The sequence below is a fragment of the Schistocerca serialis genome, chromosome 3 (genome assembly GCF_023864345.2).
Source record: "Schistocerca serialis cubense isolate TAMUIC-IGC-003099 chromosome 3, iqSchSeri2.2, whole genome shotgun sequence".
Lineage (NCBI taxonomy): Eukaryota > Metazoa > Arthropoda > Insecta > Orthoptera > Acrididae > Schistocerca > Schistocerca serialis.
The window spans coordinates 355,671,503-355,684,857 of NC_064640.1; the positions used below are offsets into that span (position 1 = coordinate 355,671,503).

Below are 13,355 nucleotides of genomic sequence, written 5' to 3' on the forward strand. Positions count from 1 at the left end.
AGGTTTAAGTAGTTCTAAGTTGTAGGAGTGGTCTGCACAGAGAGGTTTTCAGGTTTCTGCAGAAAAGTGTGTATGTGTTTTCATTTTAGTCATTATCATAGTATTTTTAATTTACCTGACTTGCATATGGCAGACACCATTTTACATTTGAAAGACTCAGTCAGGTTTCTGGGCCTCATTTTTGACTCCAAACTGTTATGGTTACCACACCTGAGAGAGCTGAAACCCAGAACCCAGAAAGCACTCAATATCATAAAGTGCATTAGCTACAGGTGTTGGGGAGCAGACAGGGCACATCTGTCTAGTTTTATAGGGCTTTTGTGTGTTCACGCTTTGACTGTGGATGCACATTGTACAGCTCAGTGATGCCTTCTTATCTGAATATCATTGATGCTATCCATCTTGAGGGGATTAGACTGGCCACAGGTGCTTGCAGGACCAGCCTCATACTCCAAATTCACTTGCATACAATACTGTTGCTCGTCCACCTTTGGAACACCTTTTCTCTAATCGTCTATGTGCAACAGTGCCATTTGCAATCTGCGTGCAGTGTGTGCTGGAGTCACTTAATATGGGAAACGTAAGTCCTCAAATCCAGGATTTTAACTACCTGCCACTGTCATCATTGCATAGTCCCAGGGTAATTTTAGAATTAGTGCAGTACAGGAGAGATTGCACTCCTGCATATGTTTAAATACTATATTTTCTGCCATTTTAACTGAGCGCCACAGCTCTACAGCTGTCTTTCTGGATGGGTTGAAACAGGAGCCCCATTGTTTGCTCTGTTGTTTTCCCTGATAGTGTCCTCAAGGTTTAACTGCCTTGAGACTCTACTGTCTTTGATGCGGAACTGTACACGATCTTGTGGGCACTGGAGCAGATGAGGTGTGCTTAGTTTGCTAAGTTCCTTGTTTGTTCAGATTCTCTGAATGCTCTGGACTCTCTACAATGCTCGTATCCAGCAGATAAAGTAGGCCAAAATATCCAGGACATCCTCCATCAATTACAATGGCTGGGTGGGGAAGGAGGTGTCCTGCTGGGTACCAGGACACATGGGTATTGAGGGGACCAAAAGGGCGGATGTAGCAGTCAAGGAGGCATGGAGCGATCTTCAGTTATTTCAGTGTGCTATCCCCCTGCATGCCATCACCTCGCTGTTTAAGTAGAGTTGTGTGTGTGGTGTCACCGCCAGAAACCACACTTGCTAGGTGGTAGCCTTTAAATCGGCCGCGGTCCGTTAGTATACGTCGGACCCGCATGTCGCCACTATCAGTGATTGCAGACCGAGCGCTGCCACACGGCAGGTCTAGAGAGACTCCCTAGCACTCGCCCAGTTGTACAGCCGACTTTGCTAGTGATGGTTCACTGAAAAATTACGCTCTCATTTGCCGAGACGATAGTTAGCATAGCCTTCAGCTACGTCATTTGCTACAACCTAGCAAAGCGCCATTACCAGTTACTATTGATGCTGTAAGACATGTACCGTCAAGAGTGATGTTCACCATTTATGGATTAAAGTTAAGTATTCCAGCAGCTACGTTCATTTTTTGTTAGTCTCATTTCCTTGACCTGTTCCAGACCTCATGCCAGCCTGCGTGAGCTAAAACGTGTGCCTTTCGGCTTCCTCTCATAGTGGGTTGGCTGTCTTGCCAATCCACAACAGTGTGTCAATGGGAAGATGATTGGGTGGGTGGAAGTGATTGGTAATAAGCTTTGGCCACAAAGACGGGATGAAGTCCTGCTTACTTGTCTTCACATAGGCCAATCCTCTGATGCATGGCTTCTTGCTCTGCCAAGAGGATCCTCCAGTGTGTGCTGCCTGTAGCATACAGATGACTGTGCACCACATTTTACTAGATTATGTTTTATTTTTAGACCAGAGGGCGGCAGCAGCAGATGTCCCCTTTGTTTCAAGTGACATTGAAAGGAATGTGTTTGAGAGTTTTAAGATGTTGTGATATCTCCAATGTGTTTCCAAAAATTTTAGGATGATGTTCCTAATCTGTTAACAGGATGACTGGGTCACTCATGTTTTTGTAAGTGGTCGACCAGTCACTTTTCCCTGTGCCTTTCCTTTAGCTCTTCTGTGGTTTTACTTCTATTTTAATCCCAGGAATGGTGCCTTTCACCCTTCTCCATTGTATTAATTCCTGTGAGACATGGTGATTGTGTGGTTCCATGTGAGTGGCATGGGAGTGAGTGAATGAGTGTCATTTTATAGGTTTCCTTCACACTGTTAGACAACAATTTTGGACATTTTAATCATATTTGTTTCTTTCAAAATATGTAAGGGCACTGATAGCCTCAACACTGAGCACCCGTAAGCTCCAAAAAGAAAAAAAAAAGAAAAAAAAAAAAAACACACACACCTACCTTTGTGTGAAAGTAAAAACAAGAGAATATTAAATTTTCATTTGGGTCTATTGCATATTGTCTTTGGCTTAGCAAGAACATTTGTTCTATCAGAGAATAGGCTGGCAGTAGTCTAAAATTGAGCAAATGTGAGAATCTATATTGAGGTAACAGTTGGTGGCATTGTAATTAGGAAAATAATGTGTTGCAATTAGTCTTTTATTATTTTCAGGAGTTATGGACAAGGTAGAGGGACGCAGCAGTCGGCTGGTGGTCAAGATCCCTTTGGACACAACCGGTACGGGGGGCCCAGACAGCCACCTGGCTATCCTTCACGTACTGGCTCTCCTGCTCCACCTATGGGACCACCAGCACAGCAACCCACAGGGTATCCACCACAGCAAGACTATTACCGTCAAGATCCGGTAATTATAGTCATTTGTATAAAAGTAAATCATACTTCTTCATTAAAATGTGAAAGAAATAACAATGCTGATATTCATTTACATTTTCTGGATCAATGCGATGTATTTTTGAATACCTACAACTGTAAAGAAGATGACAGAAGATAAATATGGAAATGGAGTGGGATGTTTCTTTTCAAGTAAATCATCCCTCCATTTACTGTAAGCTTTTTACGGCAACCATGTGTAACCAATATTTGGGTGGATGAATGTACCTGTGGTACACTAATCACTGTGTCATGTTAGTCAGTGATTATAACTGTAGGAAGCAATGCAATATTAAATATTTTGTTACATCACATAAGGTTTTACAGCTCCAAATGCTATGCCACAGAAATTGTAAATGCATGAGTGTGTCATACCATTTCTTAAGTATATGTGTAATTATGTTCTATGTTGAGTGAGATATCTAAATTATATGGTTTCCCTTTTCATCCATACATAATTGTACCATTTGTGTTACTGTGCCTTGTAACTTTCTCATTGAGGACATAGACAATTAAGGGATTGTATATTCTTTCTTGAGTAGTTCTATTTAAGCCTTGTAAATGTTGTTACAGCCTGTATTGCAGTTACTGAAAATTTTTAACTTCCAAACAGTCTTACCGCAAGTTCAACAGCCCACAATTTTTCAGATCTCTAAAAGGTTTACTGCAATGTTTGTCTAGATGTACGTGGTGCCCAAAACTTTTAATTTTGAGACTTCCGAGATTTCCATCCACATTTTCTTAATAAGTGTTTCATGATTGGTTAATTTAGACACGAGTATAACCCATTATAAAATATATGTAGCTACAGTTTTATAACAGCCTCGGCTGGTTTCATAGGACAGCATTGTAACACTAACAGTTTCAGTTTTTATTAGCTGCCTTTCTTTTAAATTCTTTAATTCTGTGATATGATTTGCTCCCTCGTTTGTCACATTCTTTAGACTGATATCCTGTGTGTCAAACTACTGACTTTGTATTTGAGTGCCTCATTGCCAAATCAGTATTGTATATTAAAATTGCATCTAATTGTGCTTCATTAAGTTTTCACTGACTAAGCACAGATCATGAAGTGAATTCACATTTCAACCAAGAGGAAGGTGGATCTTCATGACTGTAATCACTTGGTGCACGTGTGAAACTGTGCGTCTTCTGTAATTTGTTTTTCTTGTCATTATAAATATTGTATGTTTTGGGCCTGATTGTACCAATACCACATCATGCAATACTGTTCACACCTGTTTGTATGGTATGCTACAGATACTGCACAGTGCATAACAATATAGTACAGCTGGTATGTACATAGACACATTATTATATATTTATGTTATAGAAGTACTGTGCATGGCCTTTTATCAATAGAGTTCATGTAGTGTTACATTACTCAGTGCATATTCAATCATTTCTTATCAAAACATCAGTGATACATGGCATACACTTTTCTCGAAGTTTTAGCTTCCCTTTGAAGTTCACTCATTTGAGATTTTCCAGCCCCTTTCAGATGTAATGGTAATACTGGCAGGTTTCTTTAACATTTTACGGAACAAAGTTGAATGGTACAAAGAGAGCAAATCAAAAGAAGGTTGTAGAGGAGCAGTGATGATGTCTACCAAAATGCTGACTTTGCCTGTGGCATTCCAAAACTCTGAGCACACCCATTACTTATTCAAGACTCTTACAAATAAATGTCAATGATACATTGAAGCTACTTAAGCTAAATTAGTGCTCAGCCTGAGAGGTCTACATTTTTAAAAACTCAGAGGGGAGATAAAAAAAATCTACATTTCTTGAAGTTGCTTCTAATGCAGTGTCGGATGCACTGTTGGCAGAAGGTTTTAAAATTGGAGAGAAAATAAGAGAGTAGTTGGGAATGTATTATCATTCCCCCCCCCCCCCCCCCTCTCTGCCCTCCATGTGCAGATGGAACTAAATACAACATGTCAACAGAAAATTTCTGTTGTCCATTGAAAGGTAATTTTCTAATTATGTTGAATAGAATAATTTCTCTGTAGTAAGCTCTTTGAAAGTCACACATTTACATTATCATTACAGGTAAACTTACTGTAAGAATGAAGAAGAATAGTGTGTGTACTTGTCATTGAACAGATAACTTTCCACACAGTGTGTCTCAACATAGTTGAAATTTTATTATAAAAAATGTGTATTTGCAGTTGATAATTTACTGTTTAATGTACTCGTCATTGGTACATAATAATAATTAAGGGTAGTTAGTATATACAGTAAAAATCATGAAAACACGTCAACCTTCTACAGATCATAGGTTTTTTAAAAAATCGAATTTCACAACTTGTTTTAGTTTTGCTCCTTCTACACAGTTATTTCTGGGTAATCAAAAGTTGCCGTAGTTCTGTTGATATTCTGATGGAACTCTACTGTGGCATAAGTTCATTAGTTTTGTTCTTTTTATAGATGAGAGAAGCAAAAATGTTTACATTTACAGTTATTAGGACTTCATGGTAAGGAATGTTCTTCTTAGGATGTAATCTGACTTTCATGTTACCTCATGAGTAAACTACACAGAATATGTCACTTGATATGATAGAAGTATACGATACAAAAACAATCACTTTGGACACAAATTTCTATTTGCACTTGATGTAGGAAACACTATGTGAAATCTTTTACATACATACCTGATGTTACCATCAGTCTGCATTTTTAAAACTGTCAATAAACAGTGTAATAATAATATGTAATGGGATAGGTCAGTATTCACTACATAGAGGAGGCTTTGAAGTGCAGAGACATACACTGAAAGAGGCCTACTATATACGAGGGTACTTGAAATAGTAAGTTACACTGGTTGTCCCATGTTAAGACTATTGTGCAACAAGAATGGCACATTGTCAAAAGAGAGTACATGTTCTAGATGTCCTGCAGACACTGTTCTACTGGGGTATGGATAACAACTGCATCACAGTGTGGAAGTGAAATGGCACGGAAACTGTAAACATCTCCAAAGCTGCAAAGTCTTAGTACTTGAGTCTGTAAAAATCTTATGGATAAAAGTCTAATTTTCTCACAAATGCAATTTGAAATTCTGGTAGTATATGGACAAAATGCAGTGTTGCATCCAGCCATAGCAAAATGGTGCTTACAATGTGACCAAGGCCGCATGGGTGTGAATGGTGCTGATAGGGCAGGATGACCAGTGGCATCTACTACAGATGACAATGTCCAAGCAATTGACAAACTGATTTGAAACGGTCACAGATTTTCCGATGATGAGGATGTTCACACAATAATGCTCAAATGGCTTCATAACAGAGGAGCAGATATCTGTTGTCGAGGGACTGACTGACTGACAGACAGAACATTCTGATCATTATTTACAGATAATTGATGATGTTGAAAAATATCGTGTATCTGTGTCACTTTGAAGTGTAGTGGAACATTCAAGAAAATATACTTAGACTGCAATTATATTATGAAACATACTTTTTGAGTCTCTTTGTAATATCAGCTATCAAACTATTCCCTTTGTCAGATGTAGGCAACAAATTCTCCTCCTCCCCATCCCCCACAGACACACACACACACTGCCACTGCCCCCTCTGGGCATTCACTGATAGTATGTAGCAGTCTTCTTTCAATGTGCTTGTCTTCCACTCACCACCACCATTGTGTAGTGAGTAGCTATCTATCATAACTCTTTATTTGTTATCATCTCATCCTAGGTTTTCCGTTATTTGAATAAACAGTGTAATGTACTCTGCCTTAAGGAGGACAATATGCCTGCAACACTTCCACCCTCGAGATTAATAATACAGTATTCTCAGTTGAAACCAACAATATTATTATCTAGTTAGGCTTCATTATGTGCAAAAACCTCAGTTGAAATGTAAAAATTAACAGTCTTAATATTCTAAAACAAAGTTCTTGAGATTTGATCACTTGAATTCATGTGATTCCTACTTTGTAATTGTTGCAGGTAACAACAATTCATATAAATTTTATGATTTCTTGAACACCAATTTGAATTTCTTCCCAATATGAATTTCTTCCCAATATGAATTTATAACACATTCTGGGACACACAAAGCATACTTGTTACTTTTCTGCCAACAAGTTTTAAGCTAAAAGCCCACCCCTACCTAATTCTGAACAGAGTTTGAAAATTTCAAGTCGTCATAAACAAATGTGTATTTTAATTTTTTTTATTTTATACATACACTGTCTGTACATTATGTATAATTGGGGATCATTTATATCTTTTTAGCTTCCTCATAGTTATTATTCAGGTAGATATGAGATCACATTCTCACTGATACAAAAATGTTATGATTCTGATGTACTGTTTCTAATAAGGGGAAAGTGTGAAAACGTACAGCACAATTGCAGGTCATTACCAGGAATAATTAGTGCAGTTAACAGCAAGGAGCTTGTGAACAGTAACGTATAAACACTTTTTTTTTTTTTAAATGTTATTCATGAAGAAACAGAAGTTATAGTTTTGTTACAGTTTGTGTTGTTATTTGATATTTGTTTGTGAAAAATAGTTACAATTGAAAGTAAATACTGCCAACAGGTATATTCTGGTCAACAAGCAGCTACTGCAACTGGCCCAGGTGGTCAGATGTATCCTGGAAGCCCTCATAGTAAATCAATGCCACCTCCAGCTCCACAGACCCCTAGAAGGCATCCAGATTTTGCAAAAGACCCACAGCAGTCTCCCTATCCACCATATAGTCAACAAAGGCCTTCTATATACGGTAAGTGGTAAGCACTGTAATTTGGAGGGTTCTTAAAAGTTTAAAGATTGGGGACAGGAAAAACAAGCTAAGTCACATAGTTCTTGGTGCTGTTAGGGGTCTCTCCCCAGCTTATGAGGACAATATGAACTTTCTCCCTCTGTTTAGCTATTTTATGTGATATTCCTCATGTTTTAAAGTGACAGTAAAGTTTCATAATTTGATATTGTGGACATATCATCATCATCTTTGTTTTTCCCTTTACTTTGTGGTGTAACAGCCAGGAATTATTTGTTTCTGGGATTTTTTTGTGCCATGTATATTAGACTTAATTTTTGATAACCACAGTTTGTCAGTTGTATTGATTCAACCCAAACATCTTCTATTTGTTGTATGTAATGAAAATAATTCATTAGTTACAAATGAGAAACTATAGAGAGGCAATACTTGATTTCAAAAATTTAACACTTTAACATAAAGCCAGAGTTAGTTTTTATTATTCTGACAAAAACTTAAAATCCCAAGTGTATTCCAGCAACTTAAGAACAGACCTCTGAAAAAGTAAAGCCTTGCTTACATCCGTTTCAGCATGGGTAGTTAAGTGTTCGGCCACTAGGGGGCATCCAGTCCCGTATTTGTAGCCTAGATATTGTGTTCTGGTTCAGTTGTTTGCCAATGGATATCACCTTTACTGTTTGTAGCTTTGGGTACTTCAAAATGGATGGCTGTACAGTGATCCTAAGTTTGACATTGAGTTTAGCACCCCAGAAAGTGAAGTAGTATGTGATGTTATTTCGTTGGAGACTGAAAGTGATAAAAGTTGAACAGATGACTGACAAGTACTCACCAGTGGTACGAGATAAATACTTATACTGTACTGTGACTAGCTCCACCAATATTTCCATTCAAAGGGACACACTGTGAAACACATGATTTGATTCCATATCTACACACAAACTACAAAATGACTTTATGATTCAGGATACTTCAGTGAAAGTCCAGTGCACAAGTATATTCTGGATTTTATTAACAGTGATCTTCAAAAATTTGTAAGTCACACTTACTTCAAAAGCTATTTTCATTAATAATAAAATACATTTTTGGAACAGTTTGTGAAGAAAAGTCAATATATCAAGGGATTAATTTTCCAATTTTGGAAATATGAAATACTATACGTTACAGTTACACCAGTTTATTGCCGCATTATATGGAACTGCATAGAAAGTAAATAGAATTGAGTAACACGGGTAATTACAGTACTCAGTGATAATTTTTTCTGGTTCTGTATAGAAGGGCAAAATGGATGGGCGCGAGATACCTTGCAGAAAGCTGAGCATCCATCATCTCTGACTTATGCTTAGAACCATACAGATATATGTTTTGTGTTCGTGTGTCCCTGTGCCACCATTAACTATTTGTTGAAGGGCTCGTGTATTGTTAAGCATGGAATTTAAGAGGAAACCTTTCCAAAATGTCTTGACATCCAGCTTCTCAGAGCTCTAAAAAACATTCCAAGTAAATAACTATTGACCATTTCTTGCTTGCTTGATGAATTCCGACGTAGCATTGGTCCATTGCTGCTTTTACTTCATGTTAATGATGTGCCATTTTATTTGCATTGGGAAGCAGAATTGATTCTATTTGCAGATAATACAAGCATTTTTGTGAAGTTGAGCAATGAACCATCAACAAAGAAAGCAATGAACCATCAACAAAGAAAATGGTAAATGATGTTTCTGTGAAAGTTACTGAATGGTTTTGCACAAATGGGCTTACTGTAAACTTTCAAAAAATGCATTTAACCCGCTCTTGTACTGTTGAGAATATCCTCCCTTCTATTAACTGAGTACACCAACAGTAAATAATAAACTGGGATGGAAATTGCAAAGTGTTTGGTGTGAATGTGATGAAAACATAAACTGGAAAAACCATACTGTAGACCTGCTAAGATGTTTAAGATTTGCTACTTTTGTCATAATAGTAATTGCCAACTTTGTGAATGTAGAAGTCAGCAAGCTAAAATATTTTGCTTGTTCATTGATGTCATATGGGATAATACTCTGGGCTAACTTCTCGCCTAGGCAAAAAGTGGTTGTGGCCCATTATAAATTAAACAGAGTTATGTATGGAGTGTGCACATGTAAATCTTGCAGATATCTCTTTAAGCAGCTGGAAATATTAACCACAGCCTCACAGCACATTTATTCACTTACGAAACTTATAATCAGTAATCAGTCCAAATTTTACAGTTACGTTGATCTTCACAAATACAACACTAGAAGTAAAAATTACCCTTTAATGAATCTAACTTCGGCATAGAAAGAGATTAAATATGCAACTGTACAGCTCTTTAAAAGTCTACGTACGGGAATAAAATGTTTAACAAATAGCAGAAGTGTTTCCAAAAGTAGATTAAAGAGCTTTCCGCTTAATAACTCCCTATACACCATAGAGCAATTCTTGAGTAGAGATAATTAGTCATTAAAAGAAGCAGAAGAAGATCAAGAAGAACTGTAAATGGCAAACATGCAGCCATTATTTTCAATTTTTTATTTAGTTGCAGATAAAAATTATGTGTTTGTTGTCACATTCCACATCATAATAATTATCATGAATTTTATGTGTGGAGCAATTAACAAACTTTATGGAACAAGCAACAAACCAACTGATAGCTTTAGTGTGCATGAGGGGGATCAGGTAACATATACAAAAATAAGTGTTTCTCACTTAATAGTTTTTGAAAAAAGATTTCATAGAACACTGTGTCTCGGCACAGGCACCAACATCTGGAGAGCAGTAAAGCCTTAACAAAAGCCACCTCAACACAGAATGCAAAGAGCACCTCTGTAGCAATGAAAGGGTTAAGTAACCTTCCACAATAGCTCACCGAGACTAGTTATGCTAACAAATGTGTCTTCAGGTTGAGTTTAATGTAGGTTCATTTGGGAAACAAATACATTACAACATTTATATATCTTCCAGAGTATGGTACATTAGTTTGCCTTTGATATAAGGATTGTGTACCAGTTGTCTTCAAAACTAATGCCTAGAAATTACATTTTACTGTTGCACTCATGTAGATAGAGTTCTCTCTTAGGAGAGAAATGATGCTTAACAAGTTTGACTTCATAATGAATATAATTTCTGGCATCATTTGTATTTCTACCTATGACATGTTCTTCATGAACTATTTTTCAGTACAACTACCAGTTTGTCTCAATATTTTTCAAACCATTACCTACAAATCAGGATATGGATTCCAGCAACAACAAAATAATGAAATAGACCCTAAGAAATGAGATTTGATCAAGGTATAATTGATGTTTGGTACATTTCACCACTACCTCATCTGTAGGAGCAAGAAATACCATCTCCTACAGCAGAAAAGACTGTATTTATCATATTGTTTAAAACACACACATAATCAGTGCTATTATTTCAGCATCACATAAAATTAATTTTACTTTACTTCCCTGTGCAGGAAGTTTAGTTAGCAATACTGAATTCAATGTATCGAAGTAGTGTAGAATCAAGTGTCATCAATATTTGTATTTCATTGCCATAACTTTAATTGAATTTACTCCATTAACTTCAAATGATTTGATTCCACACAATTTCATCATTTATTTTGTGATTTTTCTTAAAGATAAACAGTTACTCATTTTGAACAAAATTTGTAAAATTTTGTGATTTTGCACTTTGCAGAAAATAGGTACCTTTAATAATGAGTCATTACTTGGGACTGGAATAATTCACATTTTCCGATAAATCCAAAATAAATGTGAATTCTGCCTCAAAATGCGAAATTACTTAATAGATGCCATTTCATAGCGAACTGTATCCAGATGAGCTATTTGTTAGCGAAAGTTTGAAATGGCTGTATTTTCTGCGTAGAATATCGAAAATGTAAGCAGTCACTGGCATTATACACCATATGACGAAACCCAATTTGGACAGATAATGTGCACAAGGACCTATGTGCAAAACAAAGTGTACAAATGCAAGGATGTATCAATACACTCAATGATCTGGTGTGATGCCAATTGTGGATGATTGAGTGGTCTGTTTAACACACACTGCAATGTACCGCTAGAGTTCCGGCCTGTATCATTAACAATACTCTGCAACTTCAACAAGCAATTGTGTGGTAGCTACCCCGAATGTTTTGTGTTGTGTGTTACTCATTGTTTTCTTTTCTTATTTTGAAATAAGTGAAGTGACTAATCCTGCTCCATCACAGATTTCAATTATGACTCTTACAACACCAGAAGAGATCGGCAATCCCTGTGACAGTGTGTCAGTTCTGCTGTAGGCTGCTGCCCAATGAAATGGATGCGGGGTTTGTTTCCCCACACTGCTCCTTCCCCTGTGGTGGTCAAAATTCTAGTCTGTTTACACTTGCTGCCGTCTGTGACTATAGCCTATAATGCCCTCTGTGCTATAGTGATTGGAAAACAGTCTTTAATGTTTTTTGATGGTGCAGAAATAATTCTTCTAATGTTAAAACCAAGCTAACGTATGATTGATTTACTTTATGCTAAGTGTCTTGTCAGTTCTATCTGTAGTGTTGTCAAGCATGGGTTGTAGGGCTATGAATGCCCACAGAAGGTCGAAATTAATAGTCTGCAGATTTTTTAATCTTCAGATTGGGCAAGAAAAGACAAATAATGTCCAGAAACACCTTAATCTGAGAGGAATTCAGTTAACTGGTGAGAAAATGCTGGTGCTTTGCAACAGAACAATCTTTTTTGAAAGTATAAATACAGCCAAATGAAGAAAACAAAAGCCATTTCAGTAGAAAAAGTTGTTGAAGTGTTTTCAAAAACAAACATGCCAGTCAAAAGCCCCCAATCAGCACTCTTTTTAACAGTTGATTTCAAAGAACTAATAATTTGTCTATTTGCACTCATGTAGTGTGTCAACCTTTTAAATTTGTGTGTCTAGTCATTTACAAACTAAGAAACTGGACACGAATTTTGCCAAAAATAGGTGCTACATTTTCCAGTCCCTAGTCATTACACATGCTTGTCCAACACCCTTTGCTGTGTCTAATGTCCTATTCCGCTTCCTGCTACTTGCTGTTTTCTGTGTATGTTCCTCTGTACCAACAACTCTGATTGATACCTTAACCAAGGAGGCAAATTGGTGTCTGTGCATGTGACTAGGTGACTGACTGGGTAAATGTTCATACATGCCTGAAGGAAAAGACACTGTGGTGACTACAGCTGTTATGAAATACATTAAATGTATTTGCAGCTGCAAATATGGACAGCCATTGCTGTTTAACGGAGTGACAACAGTGAAAATTTGTGCCAGACCAGGACTCGAACCTGGATTTCCCGATTACCACAAGTGGTCGCCTTATCATTGTATGCATGTCCAAAGGAACAGTGCATTGTAATTCTGAATAACACAGGTACTGAAATATAATATTTATCTACTGACACCGGGCAAAGTGACTTTTGCCTAAAATGTCTCCCCTGTACGAGAATATACATATGAATGTATGAGTGCAGGTTGTAGACACGTGGTTGGAAACATGTGGAAGTTTGGGTCTGGCCATGAGTCGTGCTTATATAGCTTAATGGTAAGGCAACTGCTCACGATAAGCTGGAAATCTGGTTTGAGTCCTGGTTCGACACAAATTTTCTCTGTTGTCATTCCGTTATACTGCTGATGGTTGTCCATATTCACAACTGTGAATACATTTAATGTATCCGGTTAAATTATAGCTGCCCAATAACTGATTGGTTGAGTTAGTTCACAGATTGTAGGAAGTCGGTGACATTACCACCATTAAAAGTTCTGTATTTATTAAAGCACTGTAATGTTCAAACCCA

The 13,355-nt window shown here is 37.2% G+C and overlaps 1 protein-coding gene across 1 annotated transcript in view; it reads left to right on the forward strand.

The window, feature by feature from the left end:
• The window catches only part of LOC126470832 (trithorax group protein osa-like), a 66,351-nt gene that overhangs the window by 42,658 nt on the left and 10,338 nt on the right, over positions 1-13,355 (forward strand). Inside the window, exons 7-9 of the mRNA XM_050098848.1 lie at positions 2,585-2,777; positions 7,044-7,215; positions 7,324-7,536. Of these exons, the coding sequence (XP_049954805.1) occupies positions 2,585-2,777; positions 7,044-7,215; positions 7,324-7,536 (578 nt within the window). The remainder of the gene's footprint in view (positions 1-2,584; positions 2,778-7,043; positions 7,216-7,323; positions 7,537-13,355) is intronic.